The sequence below is a fragment of the Penicillium canariense genome (genome assembly GCF_028826845.1).
Source record: "Penicillium canariense strain IBT 26290 chromosome Unknown utg000002l_segment0_segment0, whole genome shotgun sequence".
Classification (NCBI taxonomy): Eukaryota; Fungi; Ascomycota; class Eurotiomycetes; order Eurotiales; family Aspergillaceae; genus Penicillium; species Penicillium canariense.
In genome coordinates this window covers 495,512-519,804 of record NW_026622729.1, presented here as the reverse complement: position 1 = coordinate 519,804, position 24,293 = coordinate 495,512, and the positions used below count along the sequence as shown (strand labels likewise).

General features: G+C 53.7%; 9 protein-coding genes across 9 annotated transcripts; 3 read left to right on the top strand and 6 right to left on the bottom strand.

Moving 5' to 3' along the window:
* Positions 1-2,295: 2,295 nt before the first annotated feature.
* Positions 2,296-5,358, bottom strand: N7482_003383 (basic helix-loop-helix domain-containing protein; the record flags this gene model as incomplete). Its single annotated transcript, XM_056685508.1, has 1 exon — positions 2,296-5,358. The coding sequence occupies one exon, from the start codon at positions 5,356-5,358 to the stop codon at positions 2,296-2,298; it is 3,063 nt and encodes a 1,020-aa protein (XP_056544250.1).
* Positions 5,359-6,787: 1,429 nt separating this feature from the next.
* N7482_003382 (dihydrodipicolinate synthase family protein) lies at positions 6,788-7,780 on the bottom strand (the record flags this gene model as incomplete). The annotated part of the gene is made up of 1 exon (XM_056685507.1): positions 6,788-7,780. One exon carries the CDS (start codon positions 7,778-7,780, stop codon positions 6,788-6,790), a length of 993 nt encoding a protein of 330 aa, XP_056544249.1.
* A 534-nt stretch (positions 7,781-8,314) lies between these two features.
* On the bottom strand, positions 8,315-9,803 carry N7482_003381 (putative GTP cyclohydrolase II; the record flags this gene model as incomplete). The annotated part of the gene is made up of 4 exons (XM_056685506.1): positions 8,315-8,320; positions 8,386-8,667; positions 8,729-9,685; positions 9,741-9,803. 4 exons carry the CDS (start codon positions 9,801-9,803, stop codon positions 8,315-8,317), a joined length of 1,308 nt encoding a protein of 435 aa, XP_056544248.1.
* Positions 9,804-10,212: 409 nt separating this feature from the next.
* On the top strand, positions 10,213-10,607 carry N7482_003380 (uncharacterized protein; the record flags this gene model as incomplete). Its single annotated transcript, XM_056685505.1, has 3 exons — positions 10,213-10,250; positions 10,367-10,433; positions 10,476-10,607. The coding sequence occupies 3 exons, from the start codon at positions 10,213-10,215 to the stop codon at positions 10,605-10,607; spliced, it is 237 nt and encodes a 78-aa protein (XP_056544247.1).
* A 12-nt stretch (positions 10,608-10,619) lies between these two features.
* N7482_003379 (transcription factor domain-containing protein) lies at positions 10,620-12,689 on the top strand (the record flags this gene model as incomplete). Its single annotated transcript, XM_056685504.1, is given in 8 exon segments — positions 10,620-10,677; positions 10,738-11,142; positions 11,165-11,359; positions 11,377-11,430; positions 11,494-11,914; positions 11,964-12,116; positions 12,147-12,255; positions 12,369-12,689. The coding sequence occupies 8 exon segments, from the start codon at positions 10,620-10,622 to the stop codon at positions 12,687-12,689; spliced, it is 1,716 nt and encodes a 571-aa protein (XP_056544246.1).
* A 202-nt stretch (positions 12,690-12,891) lies between these two features.
* Positions 12,892-14,202, bottom strand: N7482_003378 (uncharacterized protein; the record flags this gene model as incomplete). The annotated part of the gene is made up of 1 exon (XM_056685503.1): positions 12,892-14,202. The coding sequence occupies one exon, from the start codon at positions 14,200-14,202 to the stop codon at positions 12,892-12,894; it is 1,311 nt and encodes a 436-aa protein (XP_056544245.1).
* Positions 14,203-15,189: 987 nt separating this feature from the next.
* dbp5 (ATP-dependent RNA helicase DBP5) lies at positions 15,190-17,020 on the bottom strand (the record flags this gene model as incomplete). The annotated part of the gene is made up of 4 exons (XM_056685502.1): positions 15,190-15,666; positions 15,728-16,463; positions 16,521-16,677; positions 16,924-17,020. 4 exons carry the CDS (start codon positions 17,018-17,020, stop codon positions 15,190-15,192), a joined length of 1,467 nt encoding a protein of 488 aa, XP_056544244.1.
* A 623-nt stretch (positions 17,021-17,643) lies between these two features.
* Positions 17,644-20,196, top strand: N7482_003376 (putative actin polymerization protein Bzz1; the record flags this gene model as incomplete). Its single annotated transcript, XM_056685501.1, has 6 exons — positions 17,644-17,688; positions 17,753-17,779; positions 17,867-18,394; positions 18,449-18,529; positions 18,597-19,740; positions 19,802-20,196. The coding sequence occupies 6 exons, from the start codon at positions 17,644-17,646 to the stop codon at positions 20,194-20,196; spliced, it is 2,220 nt and encodes a 739-aa protein (XP_056544243.1).
* Positions 20,197-20,667: 471 nt separating this feature from the next.
* N7482_003375 (uncharacterized protein) lies at positions 20,668-21,810 on the bottom strand (the record flags this gene model as incomplete). The annotated part of the gene is made up of 3 exons (XM_056685500.1): positions 20,668-21,363; positions 21,475-21,617; positions 21,735-21,810. The coding sequence occupies 3 exons, from the start codon at positions 21,808-21,810 to the stop codon at positions 20,668-20,670; spliced, it is 915 nt and encodes a 304-aa protein (XP_056544242.1).
* Between the last annotated feature and the right edge of the window lie 2,483 nt (positions 21,811-24,293).

Sequence of the window (24,293 nt, the reverse complement as noted above, 5' to 3'; positions counted from 1 at the left end):
TCAGATATAGGATGCACAATTCATCCTGCGAGGACGAGTTTATGTCATCATCCTTTTGGCGCCCGAACGTGGGCTTGGAGACTCCGAGAAACCCAAGTGGGCGGGAGCCCAATTGTCTGGAACGCAACTGCAACGTTGAGTAGACAATGGTCAAGTTCGACCAGGTGGAGACAAGGTAGTAGCGTATGACGGCATAGCACCCATCCGACGTCAGTGGGTAAGGGCGCACCATCAAGGTTGGAGTGGAAGTCGCGCGACCCTCTACGACGTTAAGGTCCGCGCGGTGGTGGATGGGCACAAAAGGGCAAAATGCACAAGACTCCCACCCTCATTGGAAAGGTTCAGGTCGGGAATCTTTGCCGACTCCTCCTAACTCGATCTCGTGGACCCTGGGATCCGTGGGTCGATCGGGTGGAATAGATCAGGCCACTTCTCTTCGGCGACCATCGTCGCGTCCGCAGTTGTTCCAAGCGGGTCTCTCTAGCGATCCATAGAAAGTCTAGAACTGTTGCAGGGCTCAATGCGTTCCCTTCAATGGCGCCCATTAACAAATCCGTCCATCCAAATCTCACCATGCCCCCTCACAGCTCCCTATACGGAGGCGTTGGAGGTCCCAGTATGCAAAGAGCACAAAATTCACCATCGCCATATTCAGAAGCATCATTTTGTCGTCGCAATCGCCAATGGCACTCTGAATGCCAAGCTCGTACAGCTCGAGTAGCTCACCGACGAGGCTAGACCTCATAAGTAGCGTTGTAGAGGCTTGAGTAAACAAAAAATCGGCCAAAGGTTCGAGATCCGTCTCCCAGAACAAGTCGGACGGTCCCCTGGAAATTCAGGGTCGACCTGAGATAATCTTGCTATTATGTCAAGCATCACTGGAAGTCGAGCGCCACCGACCATCCACACTGCTGTTAGGAACTTGGCGAAGGCTCATGTACAAGTAAAAGCAGGAATATATTTCACCGGCTTAGCTGGGAGTGGAGCTCTGGCGACTGCCAGTTCAATTGTATGAGCTACGCAAACTCAATGGTTGTACTGACCTCTTAAATGAGAAGATCAAGACCAATCCCGATAAAAGTGCCCTATTTTTGATCAGTCAAGTGTATTGGAGTAGAAGTCTCTCGATTGTGGCTTGCCCAGATGCCTCTGACCATCGGCTCGTCCCCAGGAATAGTTGGATCAGCACATGAGCTTCACTTTGACCTCGCAGTTCGCAGAAAGAAGACCGCATGGCGATGGAGTAGGCCGGCCGGGCAGTTGGACATTGTCATTTAGTCATAAATCCGATGGGCTATTCTTGCGATCCTTCTAAGTTGTCGCTCTCGGGTGCTTCGACAATGCTGGATTAGTCCAGTCGTGACACCTGTAATGGCTGGTCGAATCTTGAGCCCAGTTGTTGAAGGAAGCAGCCGACAAAAGAGTGTGGCTGCCGCCTAATCCGCTAGGAGGGTTGACCTGGCGGAGGGTCGGCCAGACACTCATGGTCATTTGGAAAGAACAAGCGTTATGTCGTGCGTCATCCGGTAAAGCCATGCGAGGGTAAACAATGATTATCTGCACACCCTCTTCAAGAGGAAGAATCGATGATGTGTCTCTTTCAACTAGATTACCCACGATTCCCGGTTTGACAAGATCATTTTTCCACATGTTGGGCAAGTCTCGCGCGATCTTTATCAGGTCATTTGGGAGTTGTCCCCTCATCACATTCCGCTCATTTTTGAAAAGGGGACTACTATACTGTGCCATCAGGGCAACCAAACAACATGTACATAGTATTATGTTAGGGATGTTTTATTCAAACTCGTTTTCTATGTTGGAGACTCATAACTCACCATCTTCAGGACAGAAATCCTTCTGCGGTGTTATCTCTGAAACATGTTGCATTGTGTTGGGTGTGATCATTATGCACCGCATACGGCATTATGTCATTTGGACTACAGCAGATGTACGAGAAATGGCGTTTTATCTTCTACCGCTCGGCAAGGGATCCAGGCTTAAGACAAATTACGGTTGAAATAACTGCGCTTAAGGTATCACAACTATAGCTGACAATAAAACCCCCGAGTGAATAGCCAACACGTAACTTCGGATAAATGAGAAGGGTCCAAACATAGGCAAAAAGCGCAATAATGATGGTTCTACATAAAGACAAACGCCCTCATCCGCCTGAGCTTATTCCCTGTCCGCTGGTTTCCCTCCCAGGATGCGGCCACTTACCCGAAATTGCACCAAAAGTCAAAAAACGCCGTAGTCGTTATCAAGTCACATGATACATAGAAGTTGAACACAATTTTAAGTCAGAATGTCCTGAGGCTTTTCCGGTACCTTGGGAACAGAATGAATGTCTTCCTCAAGGCTGAGACTGCCGTACCCAGTGTCATTACTCGCGGACCGCTCGCGTCGGAGGGGCTTTGGGTGCATCACGTCGTGCTCCGCATCGCTTTGCAAGGACTGGTTGGATCCACCCCGGCGGCGCCGGTGGCGCCGTCGCCGAGATAGGAGTGGCTCCGGCACTGTTTGTAGATAGTCGTTGATGTTGATGCCGGCGTTGGAGCAAAGAGTGGTGCAAGACTCTACGATCACCTCCACAAGGCTAGACGAAAAGCCGTAGAAGGCCGGATTGTAGGCATTTCGAGCCCAATAAATGAGCTCTGCCGCCACACGCCCAAGATTAGGGATGTCTCGGGGGCAGACTGCAATCTTACGCCCATTACGTGGCTTTTCCTCCGCCTCGTCGTCTGCAGAGGCGGCTTCGGAGACAGGCGCAGATGGAGCGGAGGAATCGGAGGACGCAATGTAATCAACATCAGAAGCCAACAGGTGCAAGAGGTGGTAGACTGCGGAAAACCCGAGCAAGCTCAGCTCGACAGGGTCGATAGGAAGCTGGTTGAACCAGTTAATGGCCTTGTGAATGGTGAACGATGCAGGGAGAGAAGTCTCGCCCGCAGAGCGAGAGGTGACAATGGCCGCAATCATGGCGCACCGGACGGCAACAGAGATTTCATCCCGCACGGAAACAGGGAGCGAGGAATCAAGGAAGTTCGCAGCGTAGTTCCGCTGGCCCTTACTCTTGTCTTTGGGCAGGGCGGCCAAAACAGCACTAATATTTTGGATGCGGCCGTGCTCAAAGAAGACTGCCTTCATAACGAGAGCACGGGTATATGCCGCTGAAAGTCGAGGGGCCACATCAAGAGCCATACGGATCTTCTCCTTGAAACAGTCACGGCTCGCCTTAGAGGAAGAGGCCCCTTCGCTTGCTTCCAAATACTTGAGAAGAGCATTCTGAAGGAGATGACTGGACCACCATGCTGCAAGTGCATCCACAGAGCACTGAATAGCAGGATCTTCCTCCACAACATCGAGCAGCACTTCATCATCAGCAGCCTCCTCTTGGGTGGGACGGTTCCATGTGAGGTTTACTGCACGCTGGATGATGTTGTCGATCATAACATCCTCACAGTCGAGCTTGCTGAGAGCAGCCAGATGGCTGGGAAGCTGATCAGGGTGGCCCTCTGGCAATGCATCATTAATATCCCGTGCAATGGCCCACTGGTACTTAGCCAAAGCGCGGGCAACATCATTCGACACGTGGAAGGTCCATGAACCGGGCTCGCCAACTCGCCACAGGAGGATGCGCACATGCAACGCCTTAAGCATCATCCGCATAGGGCTTCGGGGAAGGGTACCGGCAGCGAAGATGGTGAGCACGAGGCGACTCTTGCTGATCTCAATATCACCACCCGTGAGCTGAGCATCGATCGCAATATCCCATGTCTTGACACGGCCCTTTTCATCTTCCTCTGTGATGCCCGTGGCCCACGAGTAGAGCTTCCATCCCATAAAGCATCGCAGAATGTATTCCAAGCATCTCGAGGTTACCACGTACCACTCACGGAAGAACCTGTGGCGAGGGACGCCAACTCGTTGCATGCTTGTGAGCCAGGCTTGCCGGCGGAAGTCACTCGAGGAGGGTGGTGCATGTTTGCCTTCAGAAACAGTCTTTCCCGAAGCACGCTGGGTGACAGGCCGGGCATTGAACAAATAGACGAAAACAATGAAGGCACTTCCGACAATAAGCATTGCGAGAAGGAGAAAATGGGAGATCGCTCTTGCGTGCCAGGAGTTCCAGAAGCTTTTCACGTAATACTCAAGGTAGGCAAGGTTGGGTGGTCGCAGGCGGTTGAGAAGATTCAGAGGGATGGAGAGCAGGCCCTTCTGCTCGGTCTCGGACTTGTCCGACCCAAAGCCTTCCAAAACCATAAGTCCAGCCAGTGCACCCAGCATGTACTTATTAGGCATCTTCGACCGTCGGCGGGAACCCTCCTCCCGACCATATTCGGAGGTTCTAGGTGTGGACTGGATGTATGACTTGGAGAAAATACCTCCGGTCTGCGCAGCCTCCTCTCGCATCCGCCTGAATGCATCGGGGACCTTAATCAGACCCTCGGGTGGGTGTGTCGAGGCTGGAGAGCCTTCAGTATTCTCCTCGGGGTTGGAGAACACACTGGGCGAAGTGCCCGAGTCACTAGATGCAGTGTAATTGCTGGGTGAAGACACAGAGGCACTCGAGGTAACAGCCTGATCAGCTGCTTTGTCGACTTGGCGGAGTCTGTTCTTCAGGGCAGTGTTCTCATCTTCCAGGCGCTTATTGCGTATTTCTAGGTGTTTGATGTACTCGGTCGCCTTTGACAGAATAGAAGCTTTGTTGAGCTTGCTGGCCGAGTTGCTTCCGTCGACATCCTCCTCATCCTCGTTGGAGTCCCCGTTGGCATTTCTGGTCGTTCGAAGGCTCGGCACGCTGTTACGCAGTTCAGCAATCTTTTCGTTCAAGTTGGCTCGGTATCGTTTCTCGATGACGTTGTGAGCTCGCTTCTTCGCGGGCATCTTCTTGCTCGGCTGAACAGGCCCAGTAACCGTGGTGGCGTCGTTATCGCTGCCAGTCTTTCGCTTCCGGCTTGCACCGACACTGGAGATTGGAGACACTAGGGCAGATTGCTGATGGCCTTGGGAGTTGGATGGGTGGGGGCCATTGATACTGGTATTGCGGCTCAACCCGTCGTGGTGGTCGGATGGAATCTCCATCAGACCAAGCGGGAGGTTCGGTGAGAAGTCGTTGGAATGAATCTGACCTGGGGAGCTGGAAATCGTGTTTGGGGAGACAAAGGAGAGGTCCATCGATGGCTCCATATGCCTTTGATCCCCGTTGGCAAACATGGGCTCATCCCATCGCATCCACTGCGTCCAATCTTGATTGGAGTTGCCTGACTGTGCGTGCATCCCTCCGGACTCATCCCCACCCGAGTTGCGGCGCGGAGAGAAGAGTTGAAAATCATTGTCCATGCCGGGAGCAGACATGGTGTCTGGGCATCGGCGGCTTGGATGCTCGGCCGATGCAGATGCAGGTTCAAATTGGTCGATGATTTTCACCAGTGAAGGTGGTCAACACTATGCCATATCTTAGCTCTGTGCCTGGATACGGATCTGTCACGGGCTCATGTTGCCAGGTTCCCCCGGTCCCGCCTGCAATAAGCCCATGCAGGCAGGTAACGGCAGCCAGATTTTCGTGATAGAGAGAATAGACAGACTTACTGGATCCTGGTGGTAGAGAAGAACAGTCAATGAAACTTAAGAGAGAGTGATGGAAGGGTTCGATGGCGTGCAACGTGTGAGATGCAAAAACTGGGGAGGGAGGGGGCAGTGTCAGAGTCAAAGTCCAGGACAAGTGCATTGGCAGCAGCTAGGCAGTCAAGATACCCACCCAAATACGTCGTAGTGTAGGCGGATCCTTGGGACGTGGGAGGGTGGGTTCTCAAATCAATTGGTCTTCCCCTGCAAAGTCGATCATCTCCAGGTGACGATGTTGTGGACCACGCTGTAGACTGCGCCACGCGAAATCGGCAATCGGACAACGGAAGAAGGGTAGCGCAGTTCAATAGACCGTGTTGAGCATGTGCTGCGTTGTTGGACGAACGCAAAGCAATGCTGGACCCCAACGACGTCCGACAGCAGGCCGACGGGGGCGGTTTTAGTCGTCGTATGATCGCGGCTCGCCGCAGTTCCGGCAGGCCGGCAGACCGGAAATACTGTATAGCATCGGTAATACTTGCTGAGTCAGTGGGGCTAAAGGCGCAGTCCTAATGTCATGTCTTGTTATTTTGACGGTAAGATACACTCTGTTATCATTGGCTCTTCTATTCCCCACTATCCCCTGATGACTCAGCTTTTCTCATGTGATCCTGGTCGCTTTTGAATTTCCCCAGAGGGCCTTGCACTTCCCAGTCAAACGAGACATTCATACGAATATCACAGTCACATCCTTCCAGACTATGAAGAAAATCAGAGTTTTTACCTGGAATCTGCTCACCGATCACCAGGAGGTGTTTCTTGGCACTCCACTCGGGCGCCACTTCGGGCGCGAAAAAAAGCCAAAGATGCCGCGCTGTGATCTTATCTGATCGTGCCAGTCTCCACCTACCCTGCGCCGGTAGGCCCGGGACTCGAATGAACGGCGACAATCACGCATCAAACGCCCTGTGGATCGATGATCCGGTATCGGCGGGTGCTTAAAACACTTCCTCGCAAGTAGGCTGCCAAGTACTGTTAAGGCGTTCGCCCGCCCCATGGACAATCCTGCGTCATCGCGGCCAGCTAGCTCCCAGCCCCAGTCGGTCTACGTCCGGTGACGGAACATTCTTGCAGTCATACAATGGGCTAGTCTAACCCACGCGTCTAATTCCTGTTGGCCTGAGCCTGAAACTTGAGAAAAATCTGCGATGAACCTGCTTTACATTGCTTTCTCGATCACAGCCACCGCCTCCATCAGCTCCTTCACCGTCTTCTTAACCGAGTCCCCGGCCTCCTCATATGGTGTGCGTGGCTTAAGCCTCTCCAGCGCATTTTCAATCCCCGCCGCCGGCGCTGAGTACAACGCCACTGCGTATTTAGTCGATGCGATCCCACCCTTGCAAGGTGTCTCGGCTAGCGCCGACGCCCGCTGCAGCTCCATTGCTTCAGGCAGCATACCAGCGGTGAAAAGCTCGTAGACCTTCGAGGCAGTCTTCGGGAAAACGTTGGCAAACGCTGAGATACAGCCTGCCGACCCAACCGTGAGGCCGGCGATGAGAAAATCAGACTGCCCTCCAAAGACGGCGAACTCAGTCGGGCTGAATGTCGCAGCGAGCCGTGTGATCTTGCCGACAGAGCCGCAGGTCAATTTCACTCCGACAACATTTGAGACTCCGTTAGGGCTGGCGGCGGCAGATTCCCGGACGATCGCAGTGATGGTCTCAGAGTCAATATCGACACCGTTGCACACACCGGGGAAGTTATAAATGAGCACAGGTAAGGGGCTTTGCCGTGCAACATCTGCAAAGAAACGCTTGACAACATTCATATTGGTTGCTTTGCCGAAGTAGGCCGGCGGTAGGACTAACAGATAGTTGGCACCGGCCGCCGCTGCGTCGTGTGCCAGTTCAAGGGTTTGCTTGGTGGAGTGGGTGCCCACGCCAGCCATCAGTGGATAATGAGGGCCAACTGCAGCGCGTGCAGTCGCAATCAATTGCGAACGCTCCTCGCGTGTCAGAAGGAAGGCTTCGGAGTTAGTGCCCATGATTACCAGGCCAGCCAGCCCGGTGCGTGACAGGTACGCATAGTATTTCTTCTGTGACTCGAGATCTAATGCATCGGTTGATTGGTCGAATATGGTCACAGCCGGACACCAAACGCCTGATTTAGGGACATGAGGCTGCGGGGAGATTGGAGGTCCTTGCGATTCCATGTTGACATGCATTGAGAATGGCGATATATATCCGGCCGGAGATCGTACAATCTGGATGTGAACCAAGATGTCCAACTGGATATCAGCTGACCGTAGTAATAGGGAAACTGAAGCCAATATCTATTTCATGATCAAAATGCTTTTTATTTAGTACCCGAGGGTGCGACCTCGAGCGGGAGTTCATGCGGGGTCGAATGGACAGGAAAAGAATCCGAGTCGGAGTGCGGCCGACGATAAGGCTTATCGGCTCGGCATAGGGAGCCGACCGTTAAAAAGGGGCGGACGTCTCGGGAGAGTACCCGATTACCCGTCAGATAGAGGGGGTCGAGTACCCTTGGGGCTGTTTCTAAACTACTTGACAAGCGTAAAGCGCAAGAAATACTGAAAAGAACAAATTCTAATTTCACGGGTACGATCAACGCATGGCAACTATCCACTAAGTTGTGTCCTATCGTGCTGTCCTGTGACCATGTTAAGAGGTAATACCCGGAACTCTAGATTGGTTTTCCAATTGGTTTGGAGAGGTGATCATACTCAGTGCTGCAGCGAACGCGTTAGCCCCATGGAACAGTATACCGAAAAAAACACTCAAGGGATATGCTTACAGCAACATCCTCCCACTTCTCCCAGCCACGCCCGCGAACTTCGGCCAGGTCATCCATCGTGACCTGTTTACCAGTTGTGAAGTATCCTGCGTTGATCTTCGCGTCAATCTCAACTCGCGAGTCGCTGGGGATCATCTCATCGGGAATAGGAATACGCTCGAGGATTTTAATTCCCGAATCCACAATGGCATCATATTTCATGTTGGACATGGACAGCATGCGGTCGATCTTCGTTATGCCAAGCCAATGAAGGATGTCCGGCATCAGGGCCTGGAATCGCATCTAAAGGAGAATGGGGTCAGATAAATTTCCTGAGAAAGCAAGGTAGAGGTATTTTCCTTACATCTCGCACTCCCGCAATGTTCTCAGTTCGCGTGAAGTACTTATCGGCAGTGTCGCCACCCCGTTTCCGTGCATTGTACACGAGGTATTTGATTACTTCACCAAGGGCTCGGCCTTCCTTGCGGAAGTAGATGACCACGCCACTTCCCCCATTCTGCGCTTCGCGAATTGCTTCACGGATGCCGAAGGCTAAATATGGCCGACAGGTGCAGATATCGGACTGGAAGACATCACTGCCGTTGCATTCATCATGGATCCGGAGAGCCAGTTTGACATTCTCATCACCGACTCGTTCTGGAGGGCCAAAGATATAAACCGTAAGACCTCCGATTGGGGGAAGGAATACCTTCAAATCCGGGCGGGTTATTAACTCAGGATAACTGCCACCTGTGTGCTCAAACAGAGTTCGACGAAGAGTGCCTTCATCCACTCCAAATCGCTCGGCGACACCGGGCAAATACCACACGGGCTCCACTGCAACCTTTGTCACTCGCACCTCTCCAGACGAGTCAACCACAATCGAGCCGTCTACCTCGAGTAGGCCGTCTCGAACTGCGTCTGCAATCTCGGCCAGCTTCATGTTAGCTCGTGTGATCGCCATTGTGGGCCGAATATCCCACCCAGCCTCCAACTCCTCCTTGTACTGGTTGACGATATCATGACCGTACGGGTCCATCGACACGATCCTGGTCTTATCGGCCCAGGCCTTCTGCCAGGGGAAGTCAAAGGTTGGCTGGCTGTTACGCAGGTCTGGGCGGAAGTTCGCATCCAGGTCGCCCGCAGCAACGGCCAGCGCGTTGTAGATGCTGTAGCTACCGCCGTGAGCGCCGATCGCATTGCGGCGCTTGACGAGGTTTCCACTGCGCGACACCACTACCGGTCCGCGAGATTTGGCATCTGCGGCACCCCATTCCAATGGCACGGGGTCAATGCCACTTTGACCAGGGTATGTTGTCAACTATTGTCCGTTAGCATTCCCTCCGTGGTAGCAGAAGCTCTCCAGATAGTCCTACGATGATATGCTTGCTGTAGTGCAACTTGGGCGAGGTCGGGGACGGCGGTGTAGGCTCCGGCATTTTGGCGATGGATTCAGTTTCTAGGACCATTGGAAAAAAAATAGGAATGAGCTTTTAGACAACGAGGGGTACGGTGGGCGACGTTGAAAGGGTAGGAAATGTAAGGGGGGGGAGCCATGTGACTTCCCCCGCACGTTATCAGCTTATCTGGAAAGGGGCGGTCACTTAGTCCTGTTGTTATCTGCACAATGCAACATCTATGCATCTATCTATGCTGGGCGGGGTATCAATGACGACTAATACCATTGCGTTGTCGGCGATGTGCCTATCTCCTGTGCTGGTTCCACCTCTATATCCGTCTTCGCCTGCTATGGGGCACCCGAGGTGATCCACCCCCTAGGGACCCCTACTTGGCATCGGAGTTCTCGGCATTCCGCTCAATGGCCGGAGTGGTGAACGCCGAGCACAGATGGCCCGGTTGACACTGCATTTCGCCCTGCGAGGACCGTGGGTGACTAATTCACAAAACAAGAGACCCAGAATACATTGACATTGACTTATTACCATCCATCTAACTATGAGGTTTGTACGCTGACAACGATTGAAAGCCCGGCGCTGACTAGGCCGACCAGTAGTTCGCGTCGTCGCAACGGCAAGCCTGCCTCGTGCGAGCCCTGCAGGCGCGACAAGGTCCGTTGCGACCATGCCTTGCCCACGTGCAATCGGTGTTAGGATCGCGATATCTCGGCGCGCTGCTTCTACCACCCCGCGCCTCTGACGCGACCTAGGGGAAGACGTATCTTCCCGCTGGCAGAAGGCATCCCATTTGATCGTGCCGCCCTAGCGAGGTATGTCAAACTGTAGACCCAGTCTCAAATGGCGTATTTGCAGTCTGAGGACTACAATACCCGAGCCAAGTATCCGCAAGTTCCATGTGCCATGGAGGGACTGATCTAGATCAGTGCCATCAGTAGGAACTCCCATTCCGTTCAAGCATCCTCCCATTCCCACACGGCCGCGGTTTCAAATGACCACGCACCATCGGCACAAGTAGCAGTAGCAATCAAGAACAAGCCCCTGCTGGCGGGATACTTTGGTCCCACGAGCTTTGTGTCTCCTCTGACCGATGATGTGGATCTTGCCTCAGGTGGTCAGGGCTTGGAGGTTGAGGGTGCTCAGCGCGTGCTGCCTCCATACTGGGTCCAGAAGATCTCCGAGATATTATTGACGTTGGAGGATTTTTCTGTCATTGAATGCTTAATTTGGGAGTATTATAATCTGAGCCAAAGTGCGGCGATCCACGCGCCATTCGTGCTGAGTAGCCTTGGGCCTTTCAAAGCCATGTGCGCAAAATGCGTCTCTATGGGAAAATATCGAGGACGTGACTTCGGCGCTCACGGTACGCATCATTCAGAACACAGCCGAGACATTCGACGTTCCCCCGACCACAGCCGGGAAGGACTTTCATACTCTCTTCACGGGTGCAGCCACTCGCTTGGAAATGATCGGAGTCATTTGCTCTCTTGCTGGCCGGGCCCGCTATCCGGGGCTGGCCCGTGACAAATTCAGCGATCCAGCATCGGGTGTGCATTTCGCGCGGACGATGCTCGCAGCTAGTGAAATGATCTTACAGTCTGGCTTGTACATGAGAACCTTCTGCTTTCTCATTTGATCAACGGAGACTCAAGTCAGTACTAACCTCCAAACCCTTCCATAATTCAACAGATCCTGCTAGCTAAAACCCTACTAGGTCCCCACTGCTGGAACCGACTCCCCGAGCTCTCTACAGATATTTTCGCCCTAGGACTCCATCGAGACTCGAAGAGCTCCGATGATCTCCCGGAGTTTTTGCTCGAATCGCGTCCTAGGCAGTTTGCAGCGGCACACCAGCTAGACAAAAGCATCGCCACATTTCTTAGTCGCCCACCTAGAATACCTTTGCGCTGTGCAGACTGCCGCATACCTCTAGATATCAGTGACGATGCCCTCGCATCCGTGGATAAGAATATACAATACTCGGCGACCGAACTTGATGCTAATAATTGGAATGTTCATAGTGTGTTCCAGCGTTCCTCATGGATGAGAGTGCGGTTCATTGTCAGCATGTTCCGCGACGAGATCCTCGAGGTTTCATTACAAAAGGTCACGCCGGCAACAGCAAATCTATTGAAGTAAGGGTGGTTATTTCCCAATGCGGGAGACCATACTAACATTATATAGTGACATTTGCCACCGCTGTCATTTAGCCTGGGAATCGCTGCCTCCTCATCTGCGATACACACCACAGTGCTGGGAAAGCAACTATCCAGTGGCCGTGTGCCTTTTTTTGATTGTTTCGTATCTTGCGTATTTGTGCAATGACTTCCTCATTCAGTGACTATTAGCAGGGAAGAAAAATCCAAGAGGCAATCCAGCCCTGCTCTCGGTGAGCGCAGACATACTCTCCGCTGTCTTGACTATAGGAACTCGGCGAGAGCAAATGGTCGATCTCCCACCCGACTTTATCTGGACGGTGCGTCTCCACAAATTCATTCCACAGCTTACGGGACCGAGGTGCTAATAGACCTTGTTTCCGATTCTAGGTTCTCCTTTACGGCTTCCCAAGCGCCAACCTCCTAATCAAAGCGCTTTAACAACCAAAGACGTACCGGCGAACCGTTTCTCTACGAAGGCTCTCGGTCAGTCTTGCTTCGCAATCTTAGTGTCTTTATATCTCACCTGGAGACCATCGTCCGACCTGACAACCCTAACTACGCGCTCTTTCAGAGAGCCAGTGAGGTGTTCTCGAAGATCATCGATGAAATTCTCGAGCCCCAAGATACCATCACTGCTCTTGAAATAAGTGATGCATCGCTCTTTGACTTCGACCAGATGATTGCCGTGGACGGGCTGGACCTGTTCAATACCATGGACTTCGGGGTCGCATTTAATCAATGGCTTTTTTAAAGTGACTATCTTTTACACACAGAATACTGTCTGACGTTGGAACGTTTGTCTCGTGAACTTTGCTTGTATTAAGATTCGGCTGGTATATCATGGAATCAATGAGGGAGTATGAAAGCCGAAAACGTGGGTATTATATAGAAAATATGATAGCGCAGTCATTTCAGGCAACGCAACGATGAAGGTCTCATATACTTTTCACAGCTCAGTGAGGTCTCTCAGTCTCACTCACATCAACCGTTTTAGGTTGGCTGTCTCCATTAGGCTCCTCTGTTCTTGGAGCCGTTTGAGACACGGGGTGCTCTGGCGGATGGGTGTATACCTGCTGGGGTGGAGGATAGGCAGCCACAGGCGGCATACCTGGGGCCTGTGGGGCTCCCATAGGAGGATAGACAGGGCCCTGAGGATATTGCGCTTGGGGCGGAGGCACAGGTCCCGTGAAGCCTAATGCCTCAGCAGCGGGGTCGCGGCGACTGAAGAATTTCTTTAACCACAGGCCCGTCTTCGCACCACCAGACATATACTTCCATCTCCCTACTAGCCATGCCTGTTGATCGGGAGTTTTGGGGTCGTACTTCTTCACCGTGAGAAGGAGGAAGCACGAGAGGATTGGACACAGGAACGCAAAGGCGTACGGCGACCCGCGTCGGGCTTTCTGGCCGAGCATCGCCCTGCGGAACATGAACCAACTCTCGATGAGGCCGATAATGAGGAAAAACCCGAACCATGAAAAGAAGATGGCTAGGGCCAGTCCCCAAGGTGCAATACCCCAGGTATAATGGCAGCCGTCGGAGCAGCAGTATCCACCCGAGAAGGCGGAGTTACCAAGATACCAAGTGAATTTTTCACAGCCAGAGTAATCACCGCTGCCGCTGCTGTCCCCGCCACTGCTAACGCCGCTGGTGTAATAGCTGTTACTGTTGCCGCAGACAGTATACCGCGCAGGGGCGAAGTAAGAGCTAGCTGTGGCTAAGACACTGCTCGGGATGTCGTTGGGGTCCAGCATGGCCTGGGTATAGGTTATTCGGTCGGTGATATACTGGTATGTTTCTGTGCTAGTAACAACAGTGGTAGGCTGTATTAGGCCCTCTGCATCGCCGGGGATATAGATGGGAATAGCAGTTGTAAGGGTCCTGCCGGTTGTGATGGAGCAGGATGCTGGAGCCGTATAGACCACATTGACATAGTAGTTGTAGTAAGGGTTGCTTGTGATCTCGACACCGGCTGTTGGAGCCACAACGAGGTTGATGGCCGTTACATCGGAGGTGATGTACCCGTCGACGGATGTGAACGTGCTGATGACGGAAGGGTTGGTTGCAGTAGGGGAGATGGGGATGATAGATGTCTCAACAATGGGATCATCCGTGAAGTATGCGCCCGTATAGCCGCTGTCTTCAATGGTTGTCTCAATGATTGCGACATATCTTGTTCCAATCCATGGTGAGGCATTGGCTCCTGCAAGGAGTAGCGGAGCCAGGAATAAGCCGGCCTTTGTGAATAGCTTCATGGCGTCCATTCAGAGCCGCTGCGGGAGGTCTCCGGGCACCGCGAAGAAAACAGAGTGCAAAGGTAAACGGTCTGCAAAGATTCTCCTGGGGGCACCATCTTTCAAATAAGTATGAGCGTGAACAAGGGCATCACCACTTGGCGGCCTTAAGCATTCGATGAGGCCTTGCCTGATTGAGCTTCATGTTACGAGTCTAAGGGCCTGCCCAGTATTAAGAAAGCAGTATAGATCGACAACGAAATTGATTTTATGTGCCCAAATTCTGGAAATAGACCGCTTTAATGACTCCAGTAGGTTTGATTGGCGTAGACGCAACTCGACGCTACCCGCTTATCGTTAGCGCTCTCGTATTTTGACCCTCGTGCCCGGGGCCTTTGGCCCATGCGCGGGTGAATACGAACTGGCCAAGACCTTAAAGCCTCTAGCCCAGGTAATCGGTGCTAGCTTTAACCCGTGGCCCTTGATTGGAACCCTGGATCACTTATTGTGGGGCATGTGCCGCTCAAGTTGCTCTGCAGAAACGCTTCGGACTAGGTCTATGTTCCCCTGGTGCCCAACCAGCCAAGCCGCTTACCCGGACCTGGGGTTTTTTGTGGGCAAGGCAAATAAGAATATGTGGTGGGGTAGCGTGTAACGAGTACGCGAATCAGATATCATGCTCAAACGTTTGGTGATCCATTGGAAGGAGGAATTTGTCGAGCACACGCCCGACCGGTCCCTGGCCGCCAGGGAAATCTCGAGATGTGAAGAACTAAATTCTAAAAATACAGCAGAAACGGGAAAGAGAAATTTGAGTTCATGATTTGGTATCTATTATTCCTGGCCTAGCAAAGCCCCAGATCATAAGAAATGAAGTAAAGGGCCAAGAGGAGTTTCGTAAGTCTTTCATACATGATCATGAGCCGACCGGCCCATTAAGAAGCACATTCATCATCCACAGCTAGGTAAGACGCTGAAGTTTTCCAGGTCACACGTCGCCAATGTTCCCATTCCGCCTCACTGCTGCTGCGCAAACTGGGCCTGGGCACGAGAGTTCTTGATCGTCTTCTTGATGATCCGCTCAACCTCGTCCCAATCACTGGTGTCGATACGCTCGATGTTACAGCTGAAGTGCTGCTGAATCTGGCGAAGCATATCCCACTCCTCTCGGCTGGAGACGAAGGAGATGGCAACGCCAATGCGGCCGAATCGGCCGGTACGACCGATACGGTGGAGGTAAGTTTGGAAGTCGGGCTCGCGCTTACGAGAAGGGTTAATGGTCTCGGGTATGTCGTAGTTGACGACCAGCGAGACTGTGGACACGTCGATACCACGGGCGAGAACGTTGGTCGTGATAAGAACCTTGGCATCACCATTGCGGAAGGCGTCGATGACAGCATCACGCCGGGAGCCCTCAATGCCACCAGTCAGGGAAGCGACAGTGTGGCCCTCGGCGGTCATGCGCTTTTCGATCTCAGCTGCAGAAGCACGGGTCTATATGGAGGAGGTTAGCAAATATGGAGGGACAATATCCAAATGAATGGAGACCACAAACCTTGACGAAGATGATGGACGAGCCAACCGTCAGCAAGCCGTAGAGCTGTACGAGGTTGGCATATTTCTCCTCATCGCTGTTGCAATCCATGTACAGCTGCTTGATACCCTCGACAGTCAATTCCTCGTGCTGAAGGGTGATCTCGTTCGCCTCCGGGGCGAATTTAGCGGCGTAGCGATGAACATGAGCAGGGAATGTGGCGGAGAAAAGGACGACTTGGATAGTACGCGGCAGCATGGCCTTGACACGGATACACTGGTCACCAAGCCCTTGCTGATCAAGCATGTTGTCGGCCTCATCCAAAACCAGCACCTTGAGCTGGGTGGGGTTCAGGATGCGTCTCTTGATCATGTCCTGTACAGTACCAGGGGTTCCAACCACGATGGCGGCAGACATTCTAGTGGGGCGAGCGGACGCATCGGCGGGAACAGCAGTTCCAATGGTCAGACCGTCAAGGAACTGACCCATAAGCTGAACAACACCGACAATCTGACGAGCCAGCTCACGGGTGGGAGCCAGAATCAGGGCCTGAGGAGTATTCTGAAGTTCCTCGGTAGAAAGATCGACACGGCTCAGGATGTTGAGAACGAAGGCAGCTGTTTTGCCAGTTCCGGACTGGGACTGACCCACGAGGTTCTTCGGGGGGTTGTGCATCAATAGGGGAAGCGCGCGCTCTTGCACCTTTGATGGCTTGCGGAAGTTCATGGTGGAAAGACCCTTAAGGATGCGCTCATCTCTGTGATGCATCAATTGTCAGAGTTGAATAGTTATCGGGGTTTAGCATAGTACTTACAGGCCAAGGTCCTCGAAGCTCTTCACGGAGAACAGGGGGTTGTTAGGATCCGCCTGCAGGTCACTGAGCTTGACTTCGACCTTGTACTCAGGCTCCTGGAGCGCTGAGCCCTGGAGTTCAGTCCCAGCGCCATCATCGGCTGGCTGCGCAGGGGTCTCTATTTGCGACAAAACGAGACATTAGTGTACTGTCAAAGTCACATTCTCCCGAGATGGTAGACCGGCTACATCCAGTAGAAGGATTCTCAGCCAGTTCAGTCAAGCTCTCACTCGCGGATCGTACAGGTTGCCTTATACGCCCCGTGAAAGATCCCTTGACATGCCCCATAGAGAATCCTTTTTCAAGACCGTGCCGAGGGAATGAAGGAGGGTTGGGCGCCGCGACGGAGGATGTGGACTCGTACCGGTGGTGGTGGTGGTGGGAGTAGGCTGCGAAGCCTCATCAGGTTTGGAGATGCGATCAGCGAGAGAGCCGCCGTTCTCGGTATTCTCGGCCGACATTGTATGGGATTCGAGGGATACAATTGTCGACAGATGAAGCGAAGTGGGGGTTTGGAAGAGGTTGTATTGGAGAAGGAGAGCTGGAGGGGTGCGGCGGGGTACAGAGAACCAAGCGCGATTGGATTTCAATGGCGGGTGGAGGTAGTTTCAAAGAGGGAGAATGAGGAGAAGGAAGAGGAAGGACGCCACTCGAGATAAAAGACAGCGGTCGAGCGCAGTCAACAGACGGAGGTAGTCAATAGAGAATTGGTATGCAGTGAGAGACGAGCAAAAACAGAAATGACGCCGGGCCCTTGGGCAGATACCCACTAGACCTATTGTGGTAGGGCGGAAACGGTATGGTATCTGCCCAGGTGGATGCGGCCCGCAGGCAGCGCAAGGTGGATGTACGGTACGGTCACAGGCACCGGGGATGCTCCCCGCCTCCAAGTCGGGGCGTTGCGATCATCGTCCCTCTGTCCGAATTGGCTTCTTAATCGATGAGCCGCGTGCGCTGCCTCGCTTTTAACATTACTCCCAGTGGTCTGCTTGAGGAAAGGCAGCACTTGCTAAGCGACAATTCCTCCCTGCCACGCGAGTGTCCCCTAGCTCATGCGTGATCGGGTTGCGACCTCACCACGGCCATGGCGGCAGCTGACGTTGCTCCCCAGTTTGGAGCGGAGCTAAAGGTAAGACAGATCATGGTGAGGTGTGAAATGGGAGCTGCCAAGCTAATCTAGTCTTCTTAAATAGGACAACTTTAAGCCAGTCAACGCTTGGGTACGTTGTCCGTATCGGCTCCCCTGCAGGGGAGCCTCACAACAATTCGTGCCCGTGGGGCGGAGCTAATGCGTCGGTGTTGTACAGGTGTCGAACGGCATTTCCTGGCTAGACGAGATTCAACAATTCTACCGCGAGCGCAGTGCCATCGAGAAGGAATATGCGTCGAAGCTGACGGCGCTGGCAAAGAAATACCACGACCGCAAGGCGAAGAAGATTAGTGCTTTGAGTGTCGGCGATACTCCCACCTTGACCCCCGGATCCCTTGAGAGTGCCTCCTTGACAACATGGACGACCCAATTGAACGCTGTTGAATCTCATGCCGCCGAGCGAGACAAGTTTGCCACGGAATTGGTCGGCCATGTCGCAGAACCTCTAAAACAAGCCGCTGCCCAATATGAGGAGATTCGCAAGTGTCATGCTGAATATCATGCAAAGCTGGAGAAAGAGCGTGATGCATCATATGGCGAATTGAAGAAGGCCAAGGGCAAATATGACGGAGCCTGCCAGGAAGTTGAGTCGCGGCGAAAGAAAATGGAGTCGTCCTTTGACCATAGCAAAGCCAAGGCCCAGTCCGCGTACCAACAGCAAATCCTGGAAATGAATAACTACAAGGTAAGTTGTTGACTGGGAAAAGAAACCAAATCGATGGTCTAATCCCTCAGTTAGAATCTCTACCTTATTAGCATCAACGTCACGAATAAGCTCAAGGAGAAATTCTTCCATGAGTATGTCCCTGCTGTCTTGGATGTAAGTCACTTTACTCTTTTTTTATTCATCCTCCGGGCTATTCGAACAATCTTAACTCTGCAAACAGGGCCTACAAGACCTCAATGAGACGAGAGTCAAAAGACTTAACGCGCTGTGGTCTCTTGCTGCGCAACTCGAGGAAACCTCCCTAACAAATTGCATGAACCACGCCGCCAACCTCCTCAGCGAGATTCCTCGCAATGACCCCCGACTAGACTCCATGATGTTTCTCCAGCACAATGTCACGCAAGCTCAGGAGCCTGGAGATATGGGCTTTGAGCCCAGTCCCGTGTGGCACGACGATGCTTCTATCGTTGCTGATGAAGCCGCGAAGGTCTTCCTGCGCAATATCCTTGGAAAGAGCAAGACGCAGGTGCACGAGCTGCGGGTGGAGGCGGATAAGAAGAAACGTGAAGTGGAGAATGGCAAAAAGACGCGCGAGGGCATCCAACAGGGCAAGGATAATCGCAGTGAGGTTGATGTCGTGCGAGGCATTTTCTATTTGCAGGAGGCTTTGCATGAGGTAGAACGCAAGTGGGTCACTGCGGAGGTGGAAACATCCACGATTATGTCTGTGGCTGGAGACTTGTCTGTGGGAGCCCAAAACCATAACTTCCGATCGCAAACCTTTAAGATTCCCACCAACTGTGACCTGTGTGGCGAGCGCATCTGGGGCCTGTCTGCCAAGGGCTTTGACTGCCGGGACTGTGGCTATACCTGCCACAGCAAGTGTCAGATGAAGGTGCCAGCCGAGTGTCCAGGCGAGCAGTCAAAGGAAGACAAGAAGAAGCTCAAGACCGAACGACAGGAGCAAGCCGGGGCTGTGCCTGCTATCGGCATTGACTCTTCGGCGGCGTCAACAGCTGCACCATCTCTCACACGCCAAAACACCATGAACTCGCTCAGCTCGGGATACGCTGCCAGCACTGCGCGGTCCATGTCGGTCTCCCATGACATGACTCAACCCACTCCTGAGCACCCTGCAGAGGCAGCTCCTGCCCCCGTTGCTGAAACTAAGCCTGCGGCGGCGAAACGGCACAGGGTGTTAGCTCCGCCTCCAACCGCATACTCGAGCGCGTCGCCTGTCAATGAATCCAGTGCGTCCCCCTCGAAGGAGCCAAGAGGCAAGATGCTTTACGCCTTCCAGGCCACCGGGGCGGAGGAGGTGACCGTGCAAGATGGGGCCGAGGTGACAATTGTTGAGCCCGATGGTACGTCTAGCTCGATTTCCCGGCGAAGGATGTATGCGACGATGCTAACTTTCCCCTCCAGATGGATCCGGGTGGATGCGTGTCCGTTCTGGATCCCAGGAAGGTCTTGTCCCTTCCTCCTATGTTGAGGCTGCCCCTGCCCCGTCCCCCGCACCGTCGGCAAGTCCCGCCCTAACCGACCGACCGGGCTCGATTTACTCGAACTCCTCGGCCTCGCTGGCCGGTAGCGCGGCCCTCAAGCGCGTCGGCCCCGCAGTGGCGCCCCGGCGCGGCGCCAAGAAACTACAATATGTCGAGGCCTTGTACGACTATGAGGCGCGCAGCGACGTGGAATGGTCGATGACCGAGGGTGATCGGTTTGTTCTGATCACCCGGGACAGCGGCGATGGGTGGGCCGACGTTGAACGGGGTGGAGTCACTAAGAGCGTTCCTGCAAGCTACATCCAGGAGGTGTAACCCTCGGGACTCATTTTTCTTGTATAGTTGGACCGCCGTACAGTTCGACGCACGGGGGCTTGCGGGTCGCTGCGCTGCATACTGGGGTTGTTTCTTCTTCTCCCTCTCTTCTTGTTTCATAGCGTTCTGCTGGCCCTCCCCGCATGATTTGCATCAGCAAGGAGCGATTGGGGGCTATTAGTGCTTTTGCGATGCATATGCGGACATATTATTCTAATCTCAAGCGCAATTTCAGAGTTGATGTTGGATTATGAGCTCTTTTGCCCCCAATTCACCTGCCCATAGAAACCGTCCGTGCATAGCGAAGCTAGGTTGTTGATATGCTCATTCGGAGATAGACTATACCAATGCTGGTTCATTACACGTTTGCACCCGACACAAGAACCCCCACCTGATCATCCGCCCAATTCAGCGCTCCGTCATAATCATCAGTCGTGAAAATTCACTGCCACACCGGCAGGGCAACCAATGTTATCGCGACGGGGGATAGCCTGTATCTAAATGCTCAAACCCCGTCTCCGGGGACCACATATACCGCGACCAATCTTCCACATGGAAAACCTCACCCGTCACGCCTTCCGTGAAATCCACCTCCACATCCATCTCCCCCAGGTACCCCAGTGCCTCCTCGTCCAGTGTCAGCGCAGGATCCAATGGGAAATCAAACGGAGTAGCACCCTCCGGCGCCAGCGGACTGATCAGCGGCACGGCCTGCACCAACCCGGCTCCAGACACGGCGGGAACGAGCGTATACCGGGGGTCAAACATCTCTCCGCCGATTGCCGCGTCCAGCGCCAGGGTCTCTAATGCCGAGCATGCCACGGTGTGGCCGGACCCAGTCCGGATCCCATCGGCGGAAACAGAGCGGCCGGCAGTCGACGAAGAGGCCGAAGGGTGAGCACGGCTGCCGCCGGATTCATTGCCCGAGCCCTCGGAGCCCGACCCGTCTCCCACACTGCCATGGACCTTCTCGCGGCGCGACGAGGAATGCGAGCCGCGGACGGGGGTATGGGACGACGACGCGGATGCCGCAGAGGTCGACCCGGAGCGCGAGACGCGCGCGGAGGAGCCGTGCGCATCTTTGCTGCTGCCCGAGGGTCGAGGCGCGATGGGGAGAAAGCCGGTCGGGTTGTGATGACGGGGATAGAGTCTGTTGTGCGTTGCTTTCTAAGAACCAAGAAGGAACATCAGCACCATGCCGTCTGCATCTCTTCTTCGCCTGGAAGATCTGCCTGCCGGTGGTGGAAACGGCGGTTGTGGTGTGTGCAGTTGCGTTACTTTTGAAGATGAAGATGGAGTTTTGAGCTCCGCCTCGCGCTTGAGCCGCGCGTGGTCTGTCGGGGCCTCACAGGGGGTGGAATTGCATATCGAGCAGGTTGCGAAGGGGCGACCCTTGCGCTTGATGCGAATCAACGGTCGATCTAGGAGGTGGGGGGGGGGGGTGGTTAGCGGGAGTGGGATATCTAGATATCTAGACGGAGGATGGGCGGTGGCGGCATTGACGGAGTATCGACATCGGAGGGAGAGGAACCACCTACCATGATGTTTGCAGCTGGTCACACGGTGGCCCCGTATGCAAGCTTCACACGCCCACTTGTGACCGTCGATAAGCATCCCTCGATAATATGAAACTACGCAGGCATGGCGAGCTGGGCTGATGGGCCTTTATACTTTTTGCCGCTCCCAGCGACTACAATCAGTTTGGTGATGTGGTGGATTTTTTTTTCGTGGAGGTAGGACGGGGAGGGGCTGTTTCGACGAGCTATGACATACGAGAAACAACTAGGTACTGTACTGTGTAGGGCATGTAGGGTACTAACTGATTTCCGAACTTCTGGTTTTGGCGAGTGGGTTTGTGTCGTGGAAAACCTGCCCGCTGATTGCACTGATTTGAGCTCAGCCACAGGATCGACTCGGGCGGGACTAGCGCGTCGGAGGGTTCCGTATGGTTCTGCTGTTTTGGCGACCATGGGAGCTTGGACCCGACACTGCAGCGGCTGATTCCTGTGTCAGTTTGCGTGGGTCTCGGCGAGCACGGAGCAAGGTAGCTTGTAGCACGGAGCGCTATGAGCACTATGAGCACTATGAGCTCGAGGAGAGGGCGTGGAGGAGTCCCCTTTCAGGGGAAGTGAATCTATGCTCCGGTGGTGGGCCACGAATTTTCCCGTCTTGTTCCCCGTGGTTACCACCGTGTGCGGGATTTTCTGATACCTCGGTTGCCTGGTTTGCCAGTTCAGTGTTCCCGCCATTCAATCACGGCCAGAGCGGAAACTCGAAAAGACCGGGAAAATCCCCCTGCCAAAGCCAAAGCCCAAGCCCTAAGAAGCCACTTCCTACGGTACGGTACGATAGCGGCTGACATGGCCAGTCCTTTGTCGGTTCTGCTCCCCCGGGCTGCCAGATCGGTGCTAGATCTCACCTACAAATGCCTCATACATATCCCGTTGCACCAGTTCGGACTGGCTCAGCGTGGAGGAGAACAAGGTTACCGGCCCTAGCCTATACCAGGACGGGACCTATCGAAAAGAAGCCATCCCCCTTTCCCTCTAGGTTCAAGGAGGGAAACCCGCGAGCCGTCGACCGTTTGGTGTATCTCTCTGCTCGGTAACCGGAACGGCCGCGCGGATCACCGTGCGGCTGGTGATTCAAGCCCTTGGCATGATAATGATAGCTTCCTATCGCCATGATATCACCGTCTGACGAGCTGCCAACGCGATCCGGCCTTGGTCCGATCGGGCCCTGCACGGTGAACGTGGCTGTGCTGCAGCTTCGCTTAAGTGGCGTCGCACCAAAGGGGGTTTTTTCAACCCAGGCGCAGTAGCCCAAAGATTTCGTTTTGGTGCTTCGTGTTGAATTGATTTTGCTACAGTATTATACGGATGCCATAACTGCGAACCGAGTTGGTCTGTACCTGAACCGTCCTATACTGGGGATATCACCACCACCCAACCAAGCCGCGAAGTAAAAATTCAATCTCCGAAAAAATAATAAATAATAAATAATAAATCTGAATAAAAAAGGAGGCCAAATTAAGGAATATTAAGCTCCAACGGACTCTGCTCCAGCGCTGGGAACCGTGTACCGCCAGGCCATGGGTAATTTGGTGGTTCCCCACACAGCCCCAGTAGTTAACTATGCGCCATTTTGTATACACCTGAGGCATTTTTCTTTTCCAATTGTTCCTCCCCAACCCTCTCCCCGTCGCGCTCTACCAAAAGGACGGCTTCGCTGTCCACCTCCAACCTCCACTTGCGAAATGACACGCTGAGGTCAACAGCTAGCCGCACGGTGGACTTATCCCCTCCCGCTACAATCCTCGTACCGAAACCGGTTGAGGTAGTTGGGGGATTCCCGCAGGCGGCCGAAGTATCACTTGCTATCCTCTTACTAAGGAGAGATCCCTCGTGGTCGGCACCAGGGGGAGGCGACCTGCTCCCGGAAAGATGTTTTTTTTTTTTCACACCCTTCGGGGATAGAGAACTGACGGGGGAATTGTCATATTCATTCTATCCCCAGCGACATGCTCTTTGATGCGGAGCGATGGGCAGGATTCCAGCAACCTGCGACGACGATGCCAAAACTCGGGTCTTGGTCCCTGTCCACTGCTGGATCCTGGATGCGCAGGAGGGCGCCACCGAGGGAATGTCCAATAAACCCGATCACATTGACGGGGATCATGCTGCTTGGGAGACAGAGTAGCCTGCCGCGCCGATTCCTCATTGTTCAAAGTTGTTTAAATGGACTCCAGCAGAGAAGAGTGCCCCAGCGGCGCGTAAGGGTCAACTTATACCCTTCGGCCACTGCGGCATCACGTCCGGTCTGGCCCACGGCTCCTTGTTCGCCAAGATATATTGCGCAACATCCCAGTATCAACCCTGACGGCTGATCTGCAGATGGCTGGCTGCCAATATTCCCGCTCTGCCTGTGGCTGCAGCCCGCGACTCTTATGCGCGCTTCAGGGCGTGTTCCGGGCGGGAAAGCTGGTGTTGTCTGTTCTCTGATCAGCGTCATTCTTCACAGAAGTGTTCTCGCAGACGTTGGAACGTGCCTGAGCTTGGCTCGCCCGCATTTTGACCCAAGACGGGAGCCAAGGCAGT